Source organism: Salmo trutta, chromosome 14 (assembly GCF_901001165.1).
Source record: "Salmo trutta chromosome 14, fSalTru1.1, whole genome shotgun sequence".
NCBI classification, from domain to species: Eukaryota; Metazoa; Chordata; class Actinopteri; order Salmoniformes; family Salmonidae; genus Salmo; species Salmo trutta.
The window spans coordinates 61,954,831-61,982,752 of NC_042970.1; the positions used below are offsets into that span (position 1 = coordinate 61,954,831).

The following is a 27,922-nucleotide window of genomic DNA, read 5'->3' on the forward strand; positions in this document are numbered from 1 at the left end:
GTCCTGAAGCCACTCCTGCATTGTGTTGGCTGTGTGCTTAGGGCCGTTGTCCTGTTGGAAGTTGAACATTCGCCACAGTTTGAGGTCCTGAGTGCTTGGAGCAGGTTTTCACCAAGGATCTCTCTGTACTTTGCTCCGTTCATCTTTCCCTCTATCCTGACTAGTCTCCCAGTCCCTGCCCCTGAAAAACATTGCCACAGCATGATACTGCCACCACCAAGCTTCACCGTAGGGATGGTGCCAGGTGTCCTCCAGACGTGACGTTTGACATTCATGCCAAAGAGTTCAATCTTGGTTTTATCAGACCAGTGAATCTTGTTTCTGAGAGTCTTTAGCTGCCTTTTGGAAAACTCCAAGCAGGATGTCATGTGCCTTTTACGGAGGAGTGGCTTCCGCAAGGGTGGAGTGCTGCAAAGATGGTTGTCCTTATGGAAGATTCTCCCATCTCCACAGAGGAATTCTGGAGCCCTGTCAGCGTGACCATCGGGCTCTTGGTCACCTCCCTGACCAAGGCCCTTCTCCCCTGATTGCTTAGTTTGGCCGGAGGGCCAGCTCTTGGAAGAGTCTTCGTGGTTCCAAACTTTTTCCATTTAAGAACGATGGAGGCCACTGTGTTCTTGGGGACCTTCAATACTGTAGACATTTTTTTGGTACCCTTCCCCAGATCTGTGACTTGACACAATCCTGTCTCGGAGCTCTACGGACAATTCCTTCAACCTCATGGCTAGGTTTTTGCTGTGGGACCTTACTGTGGGACCATACATAGACAGGTGTGTGCTTTTCCAAATCATGTCCAATCAATTGAATTTACCACAGGTACACACCAATCAAGTTGTAGAAATATCTCAAGGATGAAAACAGGGTAGACCTGAGCTTAATGCCAAGAATACCAAGAGTGTGCAAAGCTGTCATTAAGGCAATGTCACACCCTGATCTGTTCACCTCTCTTTGTGATTGTCCCCCCCCCCCCCCCCGGTCATCTTCCCCATTATCCCCTGTGTATTTATACCTGTGTTCTCGGTTTGTCTGTTGCCAGTTCGCTTGTTTGTTAAGACAACCAGAGTTTTTGTGTCAGCTCCTGCTTTTCTCTAGTCTCTCTTTTCTCGTCCTCCTGTTTTTTGACCCATGCCTGTCCTGACCCTGTACCCACCCACCTGACCACTCTGTCTGCCCCTGACCCTCAGCCTGCCGTCCTGTAACTTTGCCCCATCTCTGGATTACCTACCTCTGCCTGAGGTGACCCTGAGCTTGCCTGCTGTCTTGTACCTTTGCCCCTGTTGCTATAATAAACATTGTTACTTCGACATGGTCTGCATCTGGGTCTTACCTTGATACCAGATAGTATGAACTGGCCATGACTGACCCAGCAAACCTGGGCCAGCTGTACAACGCCATCTCCACCCAGGGAGCCACCATCGGTATGCCTGAGGAATTGCTTCGTGGCCTTGTGGAGGGGGTCCAAACTTTGGCTGAACGCCATGACCGGGCATTGGACAGTTTGCTGGAGCAATTCCACGGGTTGTCTGGGAGGCAGCCTACCACGGGGGTAAACCCACAGCTCCTCAGCAACTCACCTGCTAGCAGCGCCGTCTCATCGGTCACTCCACCTCCTCCGGAACATTTCAATAAAGAGCTGAGCACCTGTCGGGCATTCCTAGCTCACTGTGCCCTCGTCTTCGAGCTTCAGCCCTTCTCCTTCCCCTCGGATCGCTCAAAGATAGCCTATCTCATCACGCTGATGTCCGGGAGGGCTCTCACCTGGGCTTCTGCCGTGTGGGAACAACAGCCGGCCATATGCGCTCGTCTGAAGGGGTCCGTAGGAGAAGTGAGGAAGGTCTTTGATGCCCTGTTCTCCGGGTGAGATGTCACCCGGAAGCTAATCCAGCTTCAGCAGGACTCCCGCAGTGTAGCTGATTATGCGGTGGATTTCTGCACGTTGGCAGCGGAGAGTGCTTGGAATCAAGAGACACTGTCCAATATGTTACTGCATGGCGTCTTGGAGAAGGTCAAGGATGAGCTTGCAGCCTGGGAGTCATTTATTGTCCTTTAACCTGTTGGGGCTAGGGGGCAGTATTTGCACGGCCGGATAAAAAACGTACCCGATTTAATCTGGTTACTACTCCTGCCCAGTAACTAGAATATGCATATAATTATTGGCTTTGGATAGAAAACACCCTAAAGTTTCTAAAACTGTTTGAATGGTGTCTGTGAGTATAACAGAACTCATTTGGCAGGCCAAAACCTGAGAAGATTCCAAACAGGAAGCGCCCTCTATGACCATTTCTTGCCCTCCTTGATAATCTCTAACAAAAACAGGGGATCTCTGGCATGACGTGACACTTCCTACGGCTCCCATAGGCTCTCAGAACCCGGGAAAAAGCTGAATGACGTAATTCAAGGCCCAGGCTGAAACACACTAGCGCGTTTGGCAAGTGCTCTATCAGAGGGCCATTAGACTGAGGCTCGTGCATGAGGGGATAGCATGCTTTTACTTTCACTCTCTTTGTAATAAAAAACGATTTCCCGAAGTGATTTGACTGAAGCGCGCCAGCTAAACTGAGTTTTTATGGATATAAAGAAGGACTTTATCGAACAAAAGGACCATTTGTAATGTAACTGGGACCTTTTGGAGTGCCAACAGAAGAAGATCTTCAAAGGTAAGGCATATATTATATCGCTATTTCTGACTTTCAGAACTCCCTGGTTGAAAATGATTTGTTATGCATTTGTGTGCTGGGCACTGTCCTCAGATAATCGCATGGTTTGCTTTCGCTGTAAAGCCTTTTTGAAATCTGACACCTTGGCTGGACTAACAAGAAGGTAAGCTTTATTTTTATGTATAACATATATTTTCAAGAATGTTAAATATTTGAATTTAGTATTTTTGAATTTTGCACTCTGCAATTTCACCGGATGTTGGCCAGGTGAGACGCTACCGTCCCATGTATCCGTAAGAAGTTAAAGAAACCAGGCTCACCAGTAGGAGCAAGTACTCTGGTGGGCCATATAGAGAACGTTCCTGCTTCCCCTGCTCGCACCCCTTTTCATGCCATTCTGCTGTGGGGAGACCAGTCCAAATCTCTCCGGGTACTCATTGACTCTGGGGCTGACAAAAGCTTTTTGGACGCTACCCTGGCGTCCGAGCTGAACATCCCCACTCAGCCCCTCTCCATTCCCATGGACGTTAGAGCGCTGGACGGGCGCTCTATAGGCCACATCACCCACAACACCACTCCCATCAACCTACGGGTGTCAGGGAACCACAGTGAGGCTATCCTGTTCCTGCTCATCAAGTCCCCTCTGATTTTCGTGGTAATGGGATTCTCCTGGCTCCAATGACACAATCCTCTCATTAACTGGTCTACTGGTACCATCATGGGCTGGAGCCCATTCTGCCACGCCCACTGCCTGAAGTCAGCACAACCTGCCCCGGGACGTCTTCCTGGGGGCTCGGAAAGTGCCCCGAACCTCTCCGCCATTCCCACAAAGTACCAGGACCTCCGGGAGGTGTTCAGCAAGGCCCTGGCCACGTCGCTTCCGCCTCACCAACCCTATGATTGAGGGATTGCGGGATAGCACCATGCCGCCCCGGGGACATCTGTACTCTCTGTCGGGACCGGAGACCAAAGCTATGGATACCTACATTGGGGACTCCCTAGCTGCTGGATTTATCTGTCCCTCTTCCTCTCCCGCCGGCGCAGTGTTCTTCTTCGTGTTGAAAAAGGACAAGACCCTGCGCCCGTGCATTGACTACCCGGGACTCAATGACATTACGGTTAAGAATTGTTACCCGCTACCACTCATCTCCTCGGCCTTCGAGCCGCTCCAGGGGGCCACTGTGTTTTCCAAGCTGGATTTAGAGAACACCTACCACCTGGTGCGGATACGAGAGGGGGACGAGTGGAAGACTGGCTTCAACACGGCCAGTGGCCACTACGAGTATCTGGTCATGCCCTTTGGCCTCACCAACGACCCTGCTCTGTTCCAGGCTCTGGTGAATGATGTTCTCCATGACATCTTGAACCGGTTTGTCTTCGTCTAGATTGATGACATCCTCGTCTTCTCCCGCTCCCCTCAAGAACACGTGCTCCACGTCCGGCAGGTCCTTCAAAACCTTCTAGAGAATCAGCTGTTTGTGAAAGTGGAGAAGTGCGAGTTCCTACGCTCCACCATCCCTTTTCTGGGTTACATCATCTCTAATGGGAGTGTCCAGATGGATCCCGGGAAGGTGAGAGCAATGATGGATTGGCCTCAGCCTACGTCCAGGGTGCAGCTGCAACGTTTCCTGGGGTTCGCCAACTTCTATCGCCGCTTTATTTGGGGTTACAGCACGTTGGCTTCCCCCGTCCTTCCCTCTTCATGCCTGGCGACGGCACTCAGCTGGGGAATAGGGAAGCAGGTCCATGAGGCGCAGCGTTCCCATTCGAACCCAGGGGGGCCCTGATAACCGGATGTTCGTTCCAAACGCCGTCCGCTCCGTGGTCCTGGAGCGCCGATCGGACACTGGCCTTTGTGCGTTAGCACTTTTGGTGACCTACTATGGTTCCTGACGTGTCCGCATTCGTCGCCTCTTGCACGGTGTGTGCACAGAACAAGACTCCTCAGCAAGACTCATCCCTCTGCCAAAGAGAAGGCCCTGCTCATGGTGCAGCATGTCTTCCGGATCCATGGACTGCCTGTGGACATGGTCTTCGACCGGGGTCCTACGTTCTCGTCCCAGTTCTGGAAGGCGTTCTGCACCCTCATTGGGTCGTCAGCCAGCCTGTCCTCCGGGTTCCACCCCCAGTCTTGTTTGTCAAGCCAACCAGCGTCTTTGTGTCAGCTCCTGCTTTCCCCAGTCTCTCTTTTCTCGTCCTCCTGGTTTTTGACACTTACCTGTCCTGACCCTGTACCCACCCACCTGACCACTCTGCCTGCCCCTGACCCTGCCTGGCGTCATGTACCTTTGCCCCACCTCTGGATTACCGACCTCTGCCTGACCTGACCCTGACTGCCGTCCTTTACCTTTGCCCCTGTTTCTGTAATAAACATTGTTACTTCGACACGGTCTGCATCTGGGTCATACCTTGATATCTGATAGGCAAAGGGTCGCTACTTTGAAGCATCTCAAATATAAAATCTATTTTGATTTGTTTAACACTTTTTTTGTTACTACGTGATTCCATAGGTGTTATTTCATAGTTTTCATGTCTTCACAATTATTCTACATTGTAGAAAATGGTCAAAATAAAGAATCAGTAGGTGTCCAAACTTTTGACTTGTACTGTACATATATTTACAAAATATATCTATTGGGGATTGGAAATGATGCAGACAATTACATTGATGGAAGCTACAATCTATCTGCAATATTAAAGCTGATCTACCCCCTAATAACAAATAAAACATTAAAAAAAGGTTAAGACATCACCTGATGACAAATAAATATTGTTCCCGATCATTTAAGTCAAATGATATGGAATAATTTTATTAGTAAAAAAAGTGCTTCAACCTCAGAAAACAAGCTGCCACCAAGCATGCACGCACGCACACATACAGCACACACACATACACAGCACACACACAAACTTGTACAGCTAACCTTGTGGGGACACACAATTCAGTCCCATTCAAAATCCTATTTTCCCTAACCCCTAACCCGTACTCTAACTCTAACCCTAACCGTAACCCAAAAACCTAACCCTAGCTCCTAACCCTAAAACTAACCCTAGCTCCTAACCCTAACACTAATTCTAACCTTAACCCTAAACCCCCTAGAAATAGCATTTGACCTTGCGAGGACCAACAAAATGTCCCTTGTTGGTCCAATTTTTCTTTTGGACTTCTTGTCCCCACAAGAATAGTTAAACATGTACCCTCACACACACACACACACACACACACACACACACACACACACACACACACACACACACACACACACACACACACACACACACAACTGTTTAAGTGTCACCCTACCCTGGCAAGTATGACCATCACCCACGAATCCGGACAGACAGGAGCAAACATAGGCGGACGCCCCCGTGTAGGTACAATATGCCCGCTCTGGGATGTCGCAGTTATTGGTACCCCTCTGGCAGTGGTCTATGAGACGGTCCACTTCTACAAGGGATAGGGGGGAAGGGGGAGATTTTAGACTTAGTAGAGACAGAAATCCCCTGAATCCTTAGTTTGATTAAACTAAAACCATAAAAAGGAGTAGCAAATGTGAGAAAGTTCTCAGTAGACGGTTTGATAGACTAATGAAAACAACTGATTAATAGACTTATATGGCATAGAAACTCTTAAATTGGAGTTGAAGATGAATATAGATGCTATGAAAAAATCTGTAAAAGGTTAGTGTATTTAAGTGTGTATTAAGTTGTGTGAACTACAACAGTTATTTTGGGGGCCATCCAAACAAAGACCAACACAGCTGCAAACACACTTTTTTCAGCACTACATACCGACACAGGTCTTGCCATTGCTGGCGAACTGGAAACCGTCCACACACTCGCAGCGGAATGTTCCCGGTTGATTGTTGCATATGGCGTGAGAACCACAGATCTCGGGTGTCTCTCTGCACTCGTCAATGTCTACAAAATGAGCACATTCAATTCAATTCAACTTAACTCAATTCAATTCAAACAACTTTATTTGTCCCGAGGGCAATTCTGTTGCACCAGATTCATGTTTACTGCAAGTCATATCAACAGCCATGATAATAATTACATTATTTCATTGCATATTTGTAATGATTTAATGTGATAATTTGTGTCATTTGTAGTTTATGTAGCAATATACTGTACATTACAGTATATTAATAATATGAATTATTAGTGATGGAGCATTTCTGATGACATTGCTTGTTTTCCTATGCTACAGTCTGTCTCAGTCCTGTAATACTTGTTTATCTCTTTGTGCGGTCTTGCCCTTTACTGATGTAAAGCATCTTTGAGTTCTTAGAAAGTGCAAAATAAGCTAAATATAATATCATGACCACTACTATGAAGATGCCATCTTACTAATATTACCTATTTTATGAAGATCAGTCATGAAATGTAATGAGCTGTTTTCAGCCCAATCTTCCCCCAATCCTTAGTCGGGAAATTGCTAAACTGATCGAAGATCAATGTCTAGGGCAACTTCGCTTTCAGTCCTATTGCAGCTAGTATTTACTAAAAAAATTGCTACAATTGGTATGCTTTGCTATTGAAATCATTTAAGGAAATTGGTCACCACTAAATGGTGCCAAGTAGTCTTTATTTCAAAGAATCCCCATGAAACTGATAAGTTTATTAGATAATAACAATGTAATAAAGTTATTACCATGCATTCTTTAATGAATTACCAGGTAAATAGGTAAAATAAAGTATAACCCAAACTTCAATAGACTATTCCCCATGTCCCTTATGCATCAGCTGGTGTAGGTTTAAGCTGATATGTATAGTGTGCAGGGCCCCTACCATAGCATTGACGTCCGTCCCCAGTGAAACCAGTGGAACACTCGCAGGTGAACTGGACGCCTTCTCCGGGTCTGCAGGCGGCATTGGTGTCGCAGCCGTGTCTGCCGGTGAAACATGGGTTCTGCTCTGGTGGGCCACCTGTCAATCAAAACAAACGTCCATTCTCTTGAGGGGCAGCAGTGGGTTCCGGGTTAGTGGGTGATGCCATCAATGCCTAGTTCAGGGTTAGTTCTGATGTTATAGCTAGAATTGAAGTGAAATAGTTGCAGTAAACATGGAATGGACCAATTGGTTGCAATTCACTTATAGGCTACATATAGTCCTTCAGTAAGGCTTTTGTGTGGCTGTTTTCCGATGATGGATTTTGTAAAACAAGGGATCAGGGGAGTTCTACTTTGGAGTTAATTCAGTCTTCGGATACTTCAGTCTGAAAAGCCACAGTATAGTACTACAACCTGAAATTAATAGATTCCTAGTAACCCTCACGTTAGTTATTGTTGGAAATGGCTTACGCTGTGGAATAGCTGGACAAGATGTTGTGACATCACACACAAAGTGTCAGTTTTGTAGACACAGGCATGTAAGACACCTCTCCTGACTATTAGACGTGCCGACCGCTTATCAGACAGCTGCTTATTGGGGGGGGGGGGTGCACGTTTGAAGTCCCTGCTCCTCCAAACCCCATTGCGTCCTCACAGGAAACTCGGCACAGATGTTACACTTTTGCCAATAAACTTCAGCTGAGTCAAGTTTGCTTGCATAACCTACCCCCGGCCCCCTGATCGCCACCCCCGGCCATCCCCTATGTACCTTTACCCCTCTCCCAGTGCCTTCCTCTTGCCCTCCCCTCTCTCCCCTTCTTCTTACACCTCCTACCTGCAGTAAATAACCTTGTTTACCTTATCCGCTAACCTTTACCGTGTCAAGGATTTGGGTGTCTTTGAAAGGCCAGCTGAGGAAATACAACAACACTAGGTTTTTGGTTAACCTACGGATAATGTTACACTACAGATAATTATTATTCATTTGGCTCGACATTCCATACTGTGTATAGTCAGGAATTCAAACGCTCTTGAAGTGAAATGTATGTAATACGATGGTCCATTGAGACAACAAATGAGTGGTAACAACATCCCCCAGATGTCTAAAGAAGACACACGTATGAGTAGAGACAGAAGAATCTGTTGGGAAAATGTATACTGTTACAATCGCAGGTCCTGATCCTAATCTCTTAGAACATGCTGTTCTGTAAACACCAGCAAGAATCTCACAACATTAGGAACCACTGGTGTCTTTGGTTTCCCCGTTTGACATCAATACGTTTCATAATAATATTGTGGTTCATAGATGCAACTGAATGCAAGTGCAAGTTTAAATGTAATCCTTAAGCTGCATATGTGGACTTTTTCCATCATTCCACTCCGTTCAATAAATTGAACAGTCGTCATTATCATCAGATGGGCTTCACGTGTCCTTTTCCCCGTCTAGTGTATTGAAATGAGCTAAACCAAACATCTGCCCATAAAGGGTTAGCTAATGTACAGTGCGTCGCCTTTGGACTTTTTCACAAAATGAATCGAGTCCGCTTGATACGGAGTTCCGTCTGATTCTCTTATGGAGTTTCCTCCGGTTCTCATGAACTTGTTTTGAATTTCCAATGTCATTCCCCACAACACACTCACACACAGCAGCATCCACCAGTCACAAAATAAGAATACACTTTCATAAACTTTGCTCTTCTCACTAACATCAGTAAGCTGACCAGACCACTAAGTCCTTACTGTACTGAGGCTTTGCTTACAATTGCTTTCTCTGAGCAGTCCTTGATATCCTGATGCCAAGGGCACATCTTATCTTTAACTTGAACTTGAATGCCAGATGTGTTCGGGAGGGAGATGCTACAGCTATTTAGGTCAGAGGCGTTGTGCTGTGATGTGCTGCTTCATTTTTTTAGTTTTTTAAACTACTGTTGCTTGATTGAGTGATTTGAGATGGCAGGGAGGGACTATGAAGATACCTTTAGTTGCATGCCTTGTGGAATATGAAAGTCTGTCAGAGCTGTATGTTAGTTGATTGGTTGAGCTGTATGTTAGTTGATTGGTTGAGCTATATGTTAGTTGATTTTAACACCTTAATATTTCTAACAAAATTGAGAAGCGACGCAGACAACAACTCCTGTACTTTGAGCCAGGAAAGGCCAACATTAATTTTGTTGACATTAGATCTCTTGGAACATTGCAGGGCAAGACGTGCTGTTCTGTTTTGAGCCAGCTTTAGCTTTATTATGTCTTTCTTTGCAGCACCTGACCATATTACTAGGAAGTATTCAAGATATGATCCAACTACAGCCTGTATGACTTGTTCGGCCATTTGTGGTGTTAAGAATGCTGAGCATCTCCTTACCCCAGCTCCCCATCTTGTCAACAATTGAATCAATATACCTCGACCATGACCATTTACAGTCTAAGGTGACACCAAGAAGTTTAGTTTCCTCAACTTGTTCTATAGTCACATTTTTCATAACCAGTTCCATCTTAGGTCTAGAGCTTAAAGGGATACTCCGGGATTTTGGCAATGCGGCCCTTAATCTACTTCCCCAGAGTCAGAGTTGCAGTGATTTCGCTAGCTGTGGCCGCTGATGTGTATAGGATGGAATACTCATCATACATAGACACACAGGCTTTGTTTAAGGCTAGAAAATAGTAAACGGGGCTTGCGGAACATCACACTTTACATGTATTACGTTAGAGAGGCTTCCATTGAGGAAATCCCTCTGTGTTCTATAAGATAGATAGCTTTTAATCCATGACATGCGTGTAAAGCCATAACACATACATTTTTCCCGCTAACAGATTACGGTCAATACGGTACAGCTCCCGCCGTCTTCTTTTTATCCATTTCTTTCAGTCATTTGTGTCAGTGCAGTATGTGCAGAATGCCCTTCTCTATAGCCATGCTTAAAGTCTGTTGTTAATTTGTTCATAAAGAAATAACATTGTATCTGGTCAAACATAATTCTTTCCAAAAGTTTGCTAAAGCCAGCAGTAGACTTACTGATCTGCTGTTAGAACCAGAAAAGAGCACTTTAGCGTAATAACTTTAGCGAAATAACTTTTTAAAATTTTCTCCAGATCATAATACTGAAGATATGAGAAATAGGAGCGGCAAACATATTCCGTTACTATCCTCAGGAGCTTAACATCTAAGTTGTCAATAACAGGTGGTTTCTAAATTTTTTCACCTCTTCCACACTTAAGTTCATGACATTTAAATTAACCTTGCTTTTCTTTCATAAATAGGTATTTTATGCATGAATATGACGGCTCACAGTTTGTTTTTGGAGTTTAATGCCTGAATTTGCCCACTTTACCAATGAAGTAGTTGTTGAAATAATTGGCCACATCACAGGGTTTTGTGATGAATGAGCCATCTGATTCAATAAAAGACGGTGTTGAATAAGTCTTTCTGCCCATAATTGAATCTAATGTTCTCCAAAGCTTTTTTCTATCATATTTTATATATTTTATCATAGTTTCATAACACAGTTTGTTCTTTTTGTTTAGTGACATCATTTCTCAAGTTACAGTAGGTTTGCCAATCAGATGTGCAGCTAGACTCATTAGCCAATCCACTCTTTCCTCATCGATCCACGGTGTCTTAGCAGTTCTAACAGTCCGTTTCTTAATAGGTACATGTTTATCAAAAACTGGAAAAAGCAATTTTCAGAAATGTACTGCAGCGTTTGGATGCTCCCCTCTACACACATTTGACCAATCAATCTTCTTTACATCTTCAGCATAGGAATCACTACAAAAATACTGTATGATCTCTTAAACACTATTTTAGGCCCTGCCTTTGGAACCTTGGCTTTTCTGGATACAGTTATTCTATTGTGGTCACTACATCCAATGGGTGTGGATGCACCTTTCGAACAAAGTTCTGCAGCATTACAAAAAATATAATCAATACACATGGACGATATACAGTAGTTCCTGTACTGTTTGTAAACACCCTGGTAGCTTGATTAATAACCTGAATGTCACGACTTCTGCCAAAGTTGTTTCCTCTCCTTGTTCGGGCGGTGTTCGGCGGTCGGCGTCGCCGGTCTTCTAGCCATCATCGATCCACTTTTAATTTTCCATTTGCTTTGTCTTGTCTTCACACACACCTGGTTTCAATTCTATCATTACATGTTGTGTATTTAACCCTCTGTTCCCCCCATGTCCTTGTCCAGAATTGTTTATTGTAGTGCTTGTGCACGTTATGCTGGTGTGTAACGGGTTTTGTTTACCCATTGTATTATTGTTCTGTTTACGGTGGTTTAATTTATTAAACTGCGCCGTTGTAAATCAGTTTTTGCTCTTCTGCGACTGACTTCTCTGCTGCCAGTACGCACCCCCTACAGAATTCCGGACCAAACTTATGGAGTCAGCAGGAGCAGGTACCCCGGGTATAGGGGTGGAGGAGCGCGTCCGGGAGCACGCAGCAATGCTCCACCATCTTGGCACCGCCATGGACCACATTGTCCAGACAATGGACCGCTGGGAGAGACAGGGAGTTCTCCCAGCGCCTCCACCAGCACAACCGGGGTCTCCACTACGCGCCCCTCCTTCTCCTGGTCCCAGTGGGATTCGTCTCTCCCTTCCCCAGGAATACGATGGGACGGCTGCGAACTGCCAGGGGTTCCTGTGCAGCTGGACTTATACCTGGCAACCATCCACCCGGCTCCTTCCGACCCGTGAGAGGGTGTCCGCCCTCGTCTCGTGCCTCACCGGGAAAGTCCTGGAGTGGGCCAACGCCTTGTGGAGAGAGGGAGATGCGGCGTTGGACCAGTTTGAGGAGTTCACCCGCCGCTTCCAGGCAGTCTTCGACCACCCGCCCAAGGGTAGAGAGGCGGGTGAACACCTCTTCCATCTGAGGCAGGGGACGAGGAGCGCCCAGGAGTTGGCCCTGGAGTTTCGGACCCTGGCTGCCGGCGCGGGTGGAACGGCAGGGCCCTGATCGACCATTATCGCTGCAGTCTGCGCGAGGATGTCCGTTGGGAGTTGGCCTGCAGAGACACCACCCTCACGTTCGACCAGCTGGTGGACCTGTCCATCTGGCTGGATAACCTGCTGGCTACCCGCGGATGTTCAGATCGGGGTCTGTTGGTTCCATCCCCCCGCACCCCCTCTCCGATACCCATGGAGCTGGGAGGAGCGGTGCGCAGGGAGACCGGAGGGGGTTCAGGCTCGTGCACCATCTGTGGCCGCAGAGGTCACACTGCTAGTCGGTGCCGGGTTGGTTCTTCTGGGTATCGAGGCAGCAGGCAGGGCGCTCTGGCGTCACCCTAGGTGAGACGGCACCATTCTCACCCAGAGCCCTCTGTTGCACATATGTTTGTGTATGTCACTTTTCCCCGCATTCCCAGCATAAGGCGCTCGTCGATTCGGACGCGGCTGGGAATTTTATTGATAGAGCGTTAGCCTATAGTTTAGGGATCCCCATTATTCTCGTGGCTGTGCCTTTCCCCGTTCACGCCTTAGATAGTCGACCATTAGGGTCAGGGTTGATTAGCGAGGCCACCGCTCCTCTGGGCATGGCGATGCAGGGGGGTCACAAGGAGAGAATTAGTCTCTTCCTCATTGACTCTCCTGCGTTTCCCGTGGTGCTAGGCCTACCCTGGTTAGCTTGTCATGACCCCACTGTTTCTTGGCCACAGAAGTCTCTCACAGGGTGGTCGCGAGAGTGCTCGGGGAGGTGTTATGGGGTTTCCGTTGGTGCTACTAAGGTGGAAAGTCCAGACCAGGTCACCACAGTGCGCATTCCCCCTGAATATGTCGATTTGGCTCTCGCCTTCTCCAAAAAGAAGGCACCTCAATTTCCACCCCATTGACGGGGCGATTGTGCGATAAATCTCCTGGTAGACGCTGCACTTCCCAGGAGTCACGTGTATCCCCTCTCACAGACGGAGACGGAGGCTATGGAAACATATGTCTCCGAATCCCTGCATCAGAGGTACATTCGGTCCTCCACTTCACCCGCCTCCTCGAGTTTATTTTTTGTGAAGAAGAAGGAGGAAGGTCTGCGCCCGTGTATTGACAATCGGGGTCTGAACCAGATCACTGTGAGGTATAGTTACCCGCTACCACTCATAGCCACAGCAATTGAGTCAATGCACGGGGCGCGCTTCTTCACCAAACTAGATCTCAGGAGCGCCTTGTCATTATTGGGTATTGTAAGTAGATTGATGAGGGAAATGTTTTATTTTAATCTATTTTAGAATAATGCTGTAACGTAAGAAAATGTGAAAAGGGGGAAGTGGTCTGAATAATTTCCTAATGCACTGTATACAGAGACACCTCCCCAAGATTTATTCCTCTTTTTTTGGATGTTATATCCCTGTATTGCTACTGCTGTGTTGTCAAATTAATTATCTAAGTGAGTCTCAGTGATGGCTAACATACACTATATATACAAAAGTATGTGGACATCCCTTCAAATTAGTTGATTCGGCTTTTTCAGCAAAACCAGACTTTCAACGTAGCACCGTCAAAAAGGATACCACCTTTCCAACAAGTCAGTTTGTCAAATTTCTGCCCTGCTAGAGCTGCCCCGGTGAACTGTAAGTGCTGTTATTGTGAAGTGGAAACGTCTAGGATGAACAACGGCTCAGTCGTGAAGTGGTAGGCCACACAAGCTCACAGAATGGGAGTGCTGAAGCGCGTACTGCTTAAAAATCGTCTGTCCTCGGTTGCAACACTCACTACCAAGTTCCAAACTGCCTTTGGAAGCAACGTCAGCACAATAACTTTTAGTCGGGAGCTTCATGAAATGTGTTTCCATGGCCGAGCAGCCACACACAAGCCTAAGATCACCATGCGCAATGCCAAGCATCGGCTGGAGTGGTGTAAAGCTCACCGCCATTGGACTCTGGAGCTATGGAAATGCGTTATCTGGAGTGATGAATCATGCTTCACCATCTGGCAGTCCGACAGACAAATCTGTGTCAGGAGAAGGAGAACGCTACCTGCCCGAATGGATAGTGCCAACTGTACATTTTGGTGGAGGAGGAATAATGGTCAGGGGCTGTTTTTCATGGTTCGGGTTAGGCCCCCTAGTTCCAGTGAAGAGAAACATTAATGCTACCGCATACAATGACCTAGACAATTCTGTGCTTCCAACTTTGTGGCAACAGTTTGCGGAAGGCCCTTTCCTGTTTCAGCATGACAATGCCCTCTTGCACAAAGCGAGGTCCATACAGAAATGTTTTGTCGGTGTGGAAGAACTTGACTTGACACCTCAATCTTCTTATGATCTGGCTGCAGCTTTTCAGCGATCATTTTTCTCACTTTCTCCTCAGACTCCATCCAGGTCTTGTGTGGAGACTGGGATTCCATCCATAACAATGTTATTTTGCCTTGATTGTCCTTCTTGGTACTCCTGTTTGCCTGTCATTATTAACATCGATCATATGATCTTGTTGCAAATCCACACAGAGTTTCCACCACCATTTAAATTTAAGCATCAGGTGTCTGTCTTACAACCACATCCAGCCAAACATAGAGGATAAGCCATATGTAGCGGGAAAGTTAGCAGAAATATAGCAGAACATAAGCACAACGTTAGCTGAAGATTATCAGTATGTACATGATAGGCTATACTACTGAGGATGACCCCAATCCTGTTAGCAGAGGGTTAGCAGAACATTAGCAGAATATTAACAGAAGGTTAACACAACTAGCAGAACATTAGCGGAACAATAAGCACAAGGTTAGCATAACATTATAGGAGAACATGAACAAAGATTAGCTGTAACACAAGGGGTCCTACTCACTGTGGATGGAGCCGATCTTGTTGCTCATAGCGTAGCGGATCAGCTGGTTGCCCGAGTCGTACATGACGAAGATCTGGTCGACGCTGAGCTGCTGGGTAGGCTGCACGGCTCTGACCGCCTCGTCATTGGGACAGCTCTGGTAGGTGATGGTCTGACGCCACTGGTAGGTCTTGGTCTGGACGCTGCCGTCCGGTAGGCTCACGGTGTAGTCGCGTTTGGAGGAGGAGGTGATCACTGAAGAGAATTTGAAGAAATGGAATGTTGCTACATTGAACATCCATATACAGTTGGTATCATAAGTATTCACCCCCTTGGCTTTTTTTTCACTTTTTGTTGCGTTACAAAGTGGGATTTGATTTTGATTTGATTGAAATAGATTTCATTTAGATTTTTTGTCATTGATCTAGACAAAATAGTCCATAATGTCAAAGTGAAAAGAAAATGTAAAAAATTAATTCTCAAATGAATACAGTTGTTGCATAAGAATTCACCCCTTTTGTTCAGCCAGGCCTAAATTAGTTGAGGAGTCAAATTTCGTTTAACAAATCACATTGTGTGAAATAATACGGGTTGACATTAATAAATTTATGACTACCCCTATGACTACATACAATATCTGTAAGGTCCCTCAAGGACAGATTCAACTACAAAGAGCTTTTCCAAAGCCTTATAAAGAAGGGCAGTGATTGGTAGATTGGTAACAACAACAAGTCAGACAATGAATATCTCTTTAAGCATGGTCTAGTAATACGTATGCTGTGGATGATGTACTGAACCACCCAGACACATCAAAGATACAGTTGTTCTTCTGAACTGAGCTGCAGGACAGGAAGGAAACTGCTCAGTGATTTCACCATGAGGCCATTGGTGATTTTAAATGGCTGTGATTGGAGAAAACTGAGGATGGAGCAACAACATTGTAGTGACTCCACAATAATGACCTAAATTAAGAATAAAAATGTGCAGAATATATACAGAATAGTCCAAAACATGTATTCTGTATGCAACCAGGCAATAAACTACTACTGCAATAAAAGCACGCAAAGGAATATACTTTTTGGCCTAAATGGAAAGTCTTGTGTTTGGGGCTAATCCAACACAACACATCACTGAGTAATTTCCTCCTTATTGTCAAGCATAGTGGTGGTTGCATCATGGTATGGGTATTCTTGAGGCAAAGACTGGGGAGTTTTCAGCATAAATAGAAACAGGATGGAGCTAATCACAGGCAAAATCCTAGAGGAAAACCTGGTTCATTCTGCTTTCCAACAAACACTGGAAGAGGAATTCACCTTTCAGAAGGACAACAACCTAAAACACAAGGCCAAATTTACACTGGAGTTGCTTTACCAAGTTACAGTTTTGACTTAAATCTGCTTGAAAATCTATGGCAAGACTTGAATATGACACCTTGAAAGAGCTTGAAGAATTTTTTGAAGAATAATGCGCAAATATTGCGCAATCTAGGTGTGCAGAGCTCTTAGAGAATTTACCCAAGAAGACTCACAGCTGTAATTGCTGCCAAAAGTGTTTCTAATACTATGTGTCTCATGAAAAGAATAAGATAGACTACTATCTGGTCGCACATAAGTGCAATTTGACTAATAACAACATTGGGATTAATGCTGACCTTTGTTATGTGATTACATGTATTTCAAACTGTGACAGTGTTGAGTTCCAGGATTGGGGTCAATTTCATTTAAATTCAGGAGCTCAAAATAATTTTAGTGAATTGACTCAGTTGAAATGGAATTGACTGCATTCCAAGTTATATTGGTGTGGTCATGACTTACGGTTACTGCCATACTGGTAGAGCTCCTTGTATGGGTCGATCTGGACAGTGGAGCCGTGTGGGACCTCAGGGAGACGGCCCTCCAGCTCGGTGCTCACCACCAGGTGGTCGTGCTCGTCGATGCCTTTGAACTCCTGCTTGATGGTCAGCCTCTCGTTGCCCGGTAAGAAGGTCACCTCGGCCTGCCTGGAAAACACGCCACCTGGAGGGGGAGCGGGACGATTGAGCGTGGTTGTGGGTGTTTGTGTGCGCATGTGAGTGAGCAGAGATGGCGGTGGGAGAAGGAAAGAGAGAGATAACCAAGTCGCATACGTTCTCTTCAGCTCCTGAGCACAAATGTAGGATCGTCTTGCCTTACCCAAAAGCTCAACCATTATGTGATGAAACACAAAACCTAGCTGTACCTAAGATCAGCATTTAGGGGCAACTTCATTCTGCATCCCCACCCATAGCCTTGAGTGTATCCCCCCAAATTTGGTTCTCCCTGGAGCCAACAACATTACACATCAAAGGGGAACATTTTGAAAGAAGTGAAGCCAGCTGGAAGCAATGAGCTGGAGCAACATTTTGAGGCCCGAAAAGCAGAAAAATGCACTGAAAACAGGAACGCAGAACAAATTCCCCATAATTTTACACATCATCGTTCTACCAACAAATCGTGAGCTCCCGAGTGGCGCAGCGGCCTAAGGCACTGCATCTCAGTGCAAGAGGCGTGCGTCACTGTAGTCCCTGGTTTGAATCCAGGCTGCATCACATCTGGCCATGATTGGGAGTCACATAGGGTGGCGCACAATTGGCCCGTCGTCGTCCAGGTTTGGCCGGGGTAGGCCGTCATTGTAAATGAGAATTTGTTCTTAACTGACTTGCCTAGTTAAATAAAGGTTACTTTTTTTTAAATGTCCAAGTGGAAGACTAAAGTGGAGTTCAACTTGTTGAGGAATGTATCAAAAAGAGAAAGATAGTACTAATCACTCAAACTTCCACGTATACCACTCAAATGGCCAGTAGAGCATGTACTTTCCCTGAGCAAAGAGATTGGCAGTGTCCGAATACCCTTACTTGCGTTCTAAATAGTTGGCAAAAAAATAACATTTTATAGAACGTACGTGAAATGTCCAAAAGGTTGTATGCTTTAAATGCCAGGACGTCATACTCATTTCGGCTTTTAATCTAGTAGAATTCGCTACACACTAGTGAGGAATAGAATCGTCTTTCGAGACCAACGTGTGTTTGACAATAGCTGATAATCAGCTGAGGGGACGTGCTGTACCAAAATGAACGGATGGCGGGAATCAACGCAATTGTGCATTAGATGACACATTCTCAGTATGGATAGTATGCTGATATTTGTTGCTTACTGCATTCGTTTTTACTAAACAGTACATTCTTAACAGTATGTAGTACTATTAGTACACAGTATGCAGTTTAGGTAAGTAGTATGTAAGCCAGATTTTGGACATATAGAAAAAAATATGTAATTCAAAGAGAACAAATAAATCAAACTAATCAAACTTCACTTGAATAAATGTTGCAATCCCACAGCGGTCATTCACACCTGTCTTTGAAGGACATCTCATTAGACCACAGCAAACAAAGTCCCAAGCCCCAGGTGCCTTTGCTACAATGGAAGGAGAAGCGAAACCAAACCCTATTCACATTAGAAAAGCCTAACGTATTCAAATCACCTGCTGCCTTTTTAATGACACTATGGCACTTTCTCAACTTGAGTTCCCTTCTCATGGACATTCTCCAGGGCAAGGAAGTCTTGAGAAAGACGCTATGAATCAAGGAAGCGAGGAATCACTTTTGTGATTCACCCAATGTCAGCTCTTACCTTAAAATAACTCTTAATGACACAACAATGTGCAAGATAATCGGCGAACCAGCTCTTACCGATGATGCTGAAGCCGTTCTCATAGCCGGGCTGCTCCAGAGCGAAGGCCCAGCCGATGACCCCTCCCAGGGAAGAGAGTGGCTGCAGGGAGGGTCCCAAGCCGGCCGGGATGGTGCTGATGGCCACGTAGGCACGCCCATCGTTGGCCACCACATACGAGTGCAGGTCATTGTTGGAAAACTCCAGTGGCGAGGGCGAGTTGCCCACGAACACCCGGCCGTTCACTTTGCCATTCATCCGCTGGGGCTTACCTGCGTGTGGAATGTAAGGAAATTAACTTCATTTAATTTGATTTTAATTAATGTAACTTAAAATGTAACTGATGTGTGACTGTGTGTCAAGCATTCAGGTTTTCAATTTCTTTATAAAATATTGAATCATTCTAAAACTTTATTTCACATATTTCATAAACGAAGGTAGCAGGATAGCCCAATTACACAAATACTGTATGTACCTTGGGTATGGGGTTACTCCTACCTTCAGCCACACAATCCTTGCCGTTGCCATAGAAACCAGGCCTACAGTGGCAGCAGTAGCCATTGGTGTAGTCCTTACAGTCAGCGAAGGACGAGCACCTCTGCCTGTTACTGGCGCATGTCTCAGAATTGTACGCAAACACTGCCGAAAAGAAGACAAACCAAATTTTTTGAAATAATACAATTTTAGAAAAAAAGGTGCTGTCTAGAACCTTAAAGGGTTATCCGGCTGTCCCCATAGGAGAAACCTTTGAAGAACCCTACATGGAACCCAAAAGGGTTATACCTGGAACCAAGAAGAGTTCTACCTAGAATCAATAAGGATTCTCCTATGGGGACAGTCAAATAACCATTTTGGAACCCTTTTTTTCTAAGATTGTAATTTCATTGGAGCTCTTGTTTTCTACAAAATACTTAAGCAGGCCGGTTAAACAAAGAAGCATGGCTAAAAACAAAGGAGCACAAAACAAAGCAGCACGCCTTGCCCTAACTGCACACACAGAACTAACATCAACAACATGCATGATAGTCTATCATGGTTGAGGGTTGAGGAGAAATGTACTTCTTCTCTTCTAGTCTTTTTAAGAAACGTGTGTGTTGAAAATGCCTAACCAATTGTATAATCTATTTGCATACACTTCAAACAGACTTACAGTGCATTCGGAAAGTATTCAGACCCCTTGACTTTTCCATATTTTGTTACGTTACAGCCTTATTCTAAAATTGATTAAATGCAAATCATTCTACATGCAATACCCCATAACAACAAAGCAAAAACAGGTTTTCAGAACTTTGTACAAATGTATAAAAACAAAAAACACAAATACCTTATTTACATAAGCAGTCAGACCCTTTGCTATGAGACTAGAAATTGAGCTCAGGTGCATCCTGTTTCCATTGATCATCCTTGAGATGTTTCTAAAACTTGATTGGACTACATCTGTGGTAAATTCAATTGATTGGACATGATTTGGAAAGGCACAAACCTGTCTATATATATATATTTTCACATTTATTTATCCAGGTAGACCAGCTGAGAACAAGTTCTCATTTACAACTGCGACCTAGCCAAGATAAAGAGAAGCAGTGCGACACAAACAACACAGAGTTACACATGGGACAAACAAACGTACAGTCAATAACACAATAGAAAAGTCTATATAAAGTGTGTGCAAATGTAGTAAGATTAGGGAGGTAAGGCAATAAATAGGCCATAGTGGAGAAATAATTACAATTTAGTAATCAAGCACTGGAGTGATAGATGTGCAGAAGATGAATGTGCAAGTAGAGATACTGGGGTGCAAAGGAGCAAAAAATAAATAACAATATGGGGATGAGGTAGTTGGGTGGGCTATTTACATATGGGCTGTGTACAGGTGCAGTGATCGGTAAGCTGCTCTGACAGCTGATGCTTAAAGTTAGTGAGGGAGATATAAGACTCCAGCTTCAGTGATTTTTGCAATTCGTTCCAGTCATTGGCAGCAGAGAACTGGAAGGAAAGGCGGCCAAAGTAGGAGTTGGCTTTGGGGATGACCAGTGAAATATACCTGCTGGAGCGCATGATATGGGTGGGTGCTGCCATGGTGACCAGTGAGCTGAGATAAGGCGGGGCTTTACCTAGCAAAGACTTACAGATGACCTGGAGCCAGTGGGTTTGGCGATGAATATGAAGCGAGGGCCAGCCAACGAGAGCATACAGGTTGCAGTGGTGGGCAGTATATTGAGCTTTGGTGACGAAACGGATGGCACTGTGATAGACTACATCCAATTTGCTGCATAGAGTGTTAGAGGCTATTTTGTAAATGACATTGCCGAAGTCAAGGATCGGTAGGATAGTCAGTTGTACGAGGGTATGTTTGGCAGCATGAGTGAAGGATGCTTTGTTGTGAAATAGGAAGCCAATTCTAGATTTAATTTGGGATTGGAGATGCTTAATGTGAGTCTGGAAGGAGAGTTTACAGTCTAACCAGACACCTAGGTATTTGTAGTTGTCCACATAGTTGTCACATATAAGTCAGAACCGTCCAGAGTAGTGATGCTAGACGGGAGTGGCGGGTGCGGGCAGCGATCGGTTGAAGAGCATGCATTTAATTTTACTTGCATTTACGAGCAGTTGGAGGCCACGGAAGTGGAGTGTTGTATGGCATTGAAGCTCGTCTGGAGGTTTGTTAACACAGTGTCCAAAGAAGGGCCAGAAGTATACAGAATGGTGTCGTCTGCGTAGAGGTGGATCAAAGAACTACCAGCAGCAAGAGCGACATCATTGATGTATACAGAGAAAAGAGTCGGCCCGAGAATTTAACCCTGTGGCACCCCCATAGAGACTGCCAGAGGTCCAGACAACAGGCCCTCCGATTTGACACACTGAACTCTATCTGAAAGGTAGTTGGTGAACCAGGCGAGGCAGTCAATTGAGACACCAAGGCCGTTGAGTCTGCCGATAAGAATGTGGTGATTGACAGTGTCATGACGTTGCCCTCTTTGGGTTTTCTATGTACCATCCCCCTACCTCCCCTACCCAGGCCCTGTGAGAGCGGTCGTAAATTCCTAAGAAAATGTCCCGCCTCATGGCCAGAGTATAAAGAGAGAGTGGGTTTCAGAGAAAGAACCCAGGAATTCTTCCACCTCACAGGACTGGAGAACCGAACGACATTTATGTTCTGGAGAGGTATAAAAGATCGGTGAAGAATCCAGCTACGAACTGGTCCGTTTGGTACAATTTTGTGAAACTCATGAGAGACAATACGGCCACATTACCATGGCTCTGTTTATATAATAGCCTCAGTTGTGAGACTTACATCTAATGGTTGTATAAAACAAATGAATAAGGATAAAGCTATTTGGAATATGTTGGGATGCTTGTAAGATGTTAATGTGAGAGAATTGTATTTCTGTTTAAAGTTTCACCAAGTCATCGGCACGCCCCCATGACCAGACGGGACCTGGCGTCATGAGACAGCCTTTTCTATGTTCCGAATATAACCCCCACCCAGATTTTCTATCACCAGACCGAGCTTACGTCCATTACGAGTGGCTAAAGGTTTGACCATGCATTCCTCGTTCTGAACTTTAACCATACCACGTGGTTAAACTCTTAGACTATTGATACCAACAGAATAATAACAAGTCTTTGATATTAATTACTAGTCTGCAGCTAGAAATTCGGTATCATTGAACGTGAAGACCGACGAAACATCTGTCCTATAACGACATTAATGAATGTCACTTTGAAATATCCATTCTAACCGAGAGAGAGAGAGAAAGAGAGGGCGGACAGATCTCCAACAGAAACAAACTTTTCAACAGAGATCCCGACGACACTGAGCGTAAATATATATATTGATTGCAATTGTTCCCGAATGAGTGAGCGTTCATGTGTAAAGGATTAGCATTTCAATTGTTATAATTATCAACCCTTTGTCTAACAAGCCGCCATGCCGGTTTAGCCCACTAGGGCACATTCTCCTATCATTTCCTTGTAACCATAGCTACTGTTTGTTATGCATTTCTGTGAATTACTTAGTAAATAAATGATTTTAAGACAATTGATGTATGTATGACTCATAGTGAAGACTGGGTTCGTGCAGATAACCAACAATTTACGACGTTTGGAATGAGACTGACGTGAGGTAACTAATACGTCATTAATCAGAAGACTCATAGATCAGATATTATGATATCTGAAAGATATATTAGGAAAATTATAACTTTGCAATCTGAATATTTTCCTTGGTGCCCCGACCTCCTAGTTAATTACAGTTACACGATTAATCAGTTTAATCGCGTAATAATAATTACAGAGAGTTATTTGATAAACATGTCTTCAGTTTAATGATGCCAAAGACACGACAACAGAGTCGAAAGCCTTGGCCAGGTCGATGAAGACGGCTGCACTGTATTGTCTTTTATCGATGGCGGTTATGATATTGTTTAGGACCTTGAGCGTGGCCGAGGTGCACCCATGACCAGCTCGGAAACCAGATTGCATAGCGGAGAAGGTACGGTCGGATTCGAAATGGTCGGTGATCTGTTTGTTAACTTGGCTTTCGAAGACTTTAGAAAGGCAGGGTAGGATAGATATAGGTCTGTAACAGTTTGGGTCTAGAGTGTCTCCCCCTTTGAAGAGGGGGATGACCACGGCAGCTTTCCAATCTTTAGGGATCTCAGACAATACGAAAGAGAGGTTGAACAGGCTAGTAATAGGGGTTGCAACAATTGCGGCAGATAATTTTAGAAAGAGGTTGTCTAGCCCTGCTGATTTGTAGGGGTCCAGATTTTGCAGCTCTTTCAGAACATCAGCTATCTGGATTTGGGTGAAGGAGAAATGGGGGAGGCTTGGGCAAGTTGCTGTGGGGGGTGCAGAGCTGTTGACCGGGGTAGGGGTAGCCAGGTGGAAAGCATGGCCAGCCGTAGAAAAATGCTTATTGAAATTCTTGATTATCATAGATTTATCGGTGGTGACAGTGTTTCCTAGCCTCAGTGCAGTGGGTAGCTGGGAGAAGGTGCTCTTATTCTCCATGGACTTTGCAGTGTCTCAGAACTTTTTGGAGTTTGTGCTACAAGACGCAAATTTCTGTTTGAAAAAGCTAGCTTTGCTTTTCTAACTTCCTGTGTATATTGGTTCCGAACTTCCCTGAAAAGTTGCATATCGCGGGGGCTATTCAATGCTAATGCAGTACGCCACAGGATGTTTTTGTGCTGGTCAAGGGCAGTCAAGTCTGGAGTGAACCAAGGGCTATATCTGTTCTTAGTTCTACATTTTTTGAATGGGGCATGCTTATTTAAGATGGTGAGGAAAGCACTTTTAAAGAATAACCAGGCATCCTCTACTGACGGAATGAAGTCAATATCCTTCCAGGATACCCGGGCCAGGTTGATTAGAAAGGCCTGCTCACTGCTGTGGGAATGTTTTAAAGCGGCAGGGACTGAGGGAAAGATGAACGGAGCAAAGTACTGAGAGACCCTCGATGAAAACCTGCTCCAGAGTGCTCAGGACCTCAGACTGGGGCAAAGGTTCACCTTCCAACAGGACAATGACCCTAAGCACACAGCCAAGACAACGCAGGAGTGGCTTTGGGACAAGCCTCTGAATGTCCTTGAATGAACATCTCTGGAGAGACCGGAAAATAGCTGTGCAGCGGCGCTCCCCATCCAACCTGACAGAGCTTGAGAGGATCTGCAGAGAAGAATGGGAGAAACTCCCCAAATACAGGTGTGCCAAGCTTGTAGTGTCATACCTAAGAAGACTTGAGTCTGTGATCACTGCCAAAGGTGCTTCAACAAAGTACTGAGTAAAGGCTCTGAATACTTATGTAAATGTGTTATTTCAGTTTTTTATTTTAAATAAATGTGCAAAAATGTCAAAAAAAATGTTTTTGCTTTGTCATTATGGGGTATTGTGTGTAGATTGATGAGGGAAAAAAACAATTTCATCAATTTTAGAATAAGGCTGTAATGTAACAAAATATGCAAAAAGTCAAGGGGTCTGAATACTTTCCGTATGCACTGTACATTCCCCACCAGACACGCGACTATGAGTTTCTTCACGGTACCCAAACCAAAAACAGATTTAATGCGTCGCTCAGAATGCTCTGCCACCAGAGCTTACTCAGGCAAAACCAAGATTAGCTTTAAAAAACAAACAAAAAATGTATCACAGTGCCTCTCCTCTTTCTAAACATCTAATTTAACTGTACTGTATGAATATGAATAGTGTGTAAATAGTATTTTTGTTGTCTCTTGGTGTCTTTCCTATATATAACTGTATCTGTTTACATTTTTTGAATTTAATGTAATATCTTATGTTGTTCTTGTCTATAACTGTTCGGTACTTTGTCATGTATTTGTATGTTTTATGTGGACCCCAGGAAGCGTAGCTGCTGCATGTGCAGTAGCTAATGGGGATCCTAATAAACTAAACTAAACCAATGTTTATGTCATGGCAGTCTTGACTAGGATTCTATTTCAGACACAGATTCAATTGTTGTTGTTTCTTTCATGGCTTACCATCAACATCAAGGGCATCATCTTCATCCACAAACACCACCTGTGGGGTTTGAGGCTGGTAGCGGGGTGGCTGCAGCTGAGCCGGCTGGACCGTCTCAAGGTACCTGGTCTGGACCGGCTCATGGTACCTGGTCTGGACCGGCTCAGGGTACTTGGTCTGGACCGGCTCAGGGTACCTGGTCTGGACCGGCTCAGGGTAGCTGGTCTGGACCGGCTCAGGGTAGATGGTCTGGACCGGCTCAGGGTAGATGGTCTGGACCGGCTCAGGGTACCTGGGCTGAATCGGCTCAGGGTACTTGGGCTGGATCGGCTCAGGGACAACAGGGTATCTGGGCTGGTACTGGACCGGGTAGACAGTTGGGGGCAGCTCCGGCTCAGGTGTCTCCTCTTCCTCCTCGCGCTCATAGGGAGGGAATTCAATCTCCTGTTGTTCTCCAGTGGTTCTGGGTGGAAACTCTGGCACGGGCTCCACCTGCCCAACTGCCACGCCCTCCTCCGGGGACAGGTTGGTGACCTGGCCTGGGCTGATGGAGGAGAAGAACGGGGAGGTGCCGATCTCGTACACCCACACACCACGCCTGCCTGAGTTGGTCTCCCTAGCGGGAGACAGAATGCATCATTATGAGACCTACCTCTATGAAGAAGCTTTATGCATATGTCAGGGTATATGTAATCATTACATAATTACCATAATGCAATGTAACTATGCAAATACCAGGTCAAAACATAATGACAGAAACCTAACCAAATTTTCTATGAACAACACTTACTAAGCCTATGTAAAGTTCTTGGAGCATCTGGAAGCGCACCATAGAAATCCAATCAATCAATCAATCAATCATCCAATCAATCAATCAACCAACCCAACCAACCCACCCACCAACCAACCAATCAACTTACTTGGAGAGCTGTCTGACGGACGCCTCGTCGTCGGTGGCGATGCGGTAGTAGGGCCCCTGGCTGCTGCTCCAGCTGAACCAGGCCTGGACCAGGCCCTGGCTGAAACCGGCGTGAACTGGTTCACTCTGGCCCGCCACAGGCGTGGAGATGTACTGCAGCCCCTCCCTGGGGTAGAACAAGATGGCGTAGGAGGCGGACGCCATGGATGCCACCACCAGCTGGAAGGTGTTTCTCTAAATGGTAGAAAGAAAAGATAGAAGAGGGAAACTGAGTCCTAGCACCCTATTGCTTCTTTAGTGCACTACCTTTGAGTTTGGCTTGGTAGAGTGAACTAAATATGTAACAAAATAAATCTATGTAGCCCACCATAAAAACTGCAAACAGGTAACACAGTTAAAAGGACTATGTAACCATGAGTAACATCACTCTAACTATACTGTACCTGCAACTACATTGTACAATGTATGGGTTTTAGGCAACTTCATATTAGGTGGATAGAAAAGATGGTGTCAAATTATAATTTCAAATGCTATCCATATCAATGTTGCATTAAAACAAGTTTATCAACACTTCAATATATCCAATGACATATTTTAAAATACATGAAATGAATATGACCCTATCTAGGCCAATCTATGAGGGTCCTCCTTACCTTTCTGTCCAGCCCATCTCCTCGACCAGGCGCGCCGTGGGCCGCCATGTTCTCCCATGTGATGATTAAGGCGTGGGTGGGCTTGATCTCGTCGTCCTGAGGGAATGCCTGGCTGATGTGGTCAGTGGTCCGGAGAAGCACGGAGGGCCTGCTGTCCTGCCGGTAGTACACCTTCCCCACTCCGTCGCTGTTGTCCAGATCTCCAAGGAAAGCCGCTATCATTCCGAAGCTGGCAGGCATCTTTCCCAAGTACTCAGACTCCACCTTAGGTTCTTCTACTGCCAGAAAGCCATTGGTGTTGATCTGGGATTGGAATATCACAAATGTGTTATCATCAGCAAAGACATGAATGATCATTTTTCTGCAGAATTTTCTGCAACTTCAAGATTTTCTCATAATGCCGAAGTTAAATATAGCCTACAGTTCAAATAGGTTTTTGGATAATGATGTTTTTGAACCACAATGTGGTTGAGGTCACAATTGTCAATGTCCATGATACAATCGGAGTTCCTGTCACTTTTTACCCGAAAACTGCTGGGAATGACCGGCTGTGGGGTTCAGAAAGTAAATTTTATCATGATGACTTCAACTAGAATTGAAATCTTAGGAATTTTGACAATGGTAAGCGATTGTAGCTATGAAAACATGTTCAAGTGAACCCTCTCCTGCTGCAAACTCGGTTAAGTAAATATCCGGTTTTCCAGCACGGTCAGGGTCCTCGTGAAAATAGTTGCCCAGTAAATCTTAACATGCCATGACCTTTCCTTCACATTAGTTAAGGCTTCCTCCCCTCCCCCCAGGGAACATGTAGTATCTTTCTCCCCCTATTGTGAAAGATGTCTGAGGTTCCCCCTACTGATCTAGGATCAGTTGATTCTAGAGCAGACCTTATAAATGGGATATGGTTCACCTACTGATCTAGGATCAGCTGATTCTAG

General features: G+C 45.1%; 1 protein-coding gene across 1 annotated transcript in view; it reads right to left on the reverse strand.

Annotated features, from left to right (window-relative positions):
* LOC115208542 (nidogen-1) overlaps positions 1 to 27,922 on the reverse strand; it is a 62,515-nt gene that overhangs the window by 20,655 nt on the left and 13,938 nt on the right. The window contains exons 2-11 of the mRNA XM_029776672.1: positions 26,985 to 27,287; positions 26,333 to 26,565; positions 25,433 to 26,028; positions 19,428 to 19,568; positions 18,950 to 19,201; positions 17,058 to 17,258; positions 15,265 to 15,498; positions 7,449 to 7,586; positions 6,450 to 6,578; positions 5,962 to 6,105 (exon numbers count right to left, since the gene is read on the reverse strand). Coding sequence (XP_029632532.1) covers positions 5,962 to 6,105; positions 6,450 to 6,578; positions 7,449 to 7,586; positions 15,265 to 15,498; positions 17,058 to 17,258; positions 18,950 to 19,201; positions 19,428 to 19,568; positions 25,433 to 26,028; positions 26,333 to 26,565; positions 26,985 to 27,287 — 2,371 coding nt within the window. The remainder of the gene's footprint in view (positions 1 to 5,961; positions 6,106 to 6,449; positions 6,579 to 7,448; positions 7,587 to 15,264; positions 15,499 to 17,057; positions 17,259 to 18,949; positions 19,202 to 19,427; positions 19,569 to 25,432; positions 26,029 to 26,332; positions 26,566 to 26,984; positions 27,288 to 27,922) is intronic.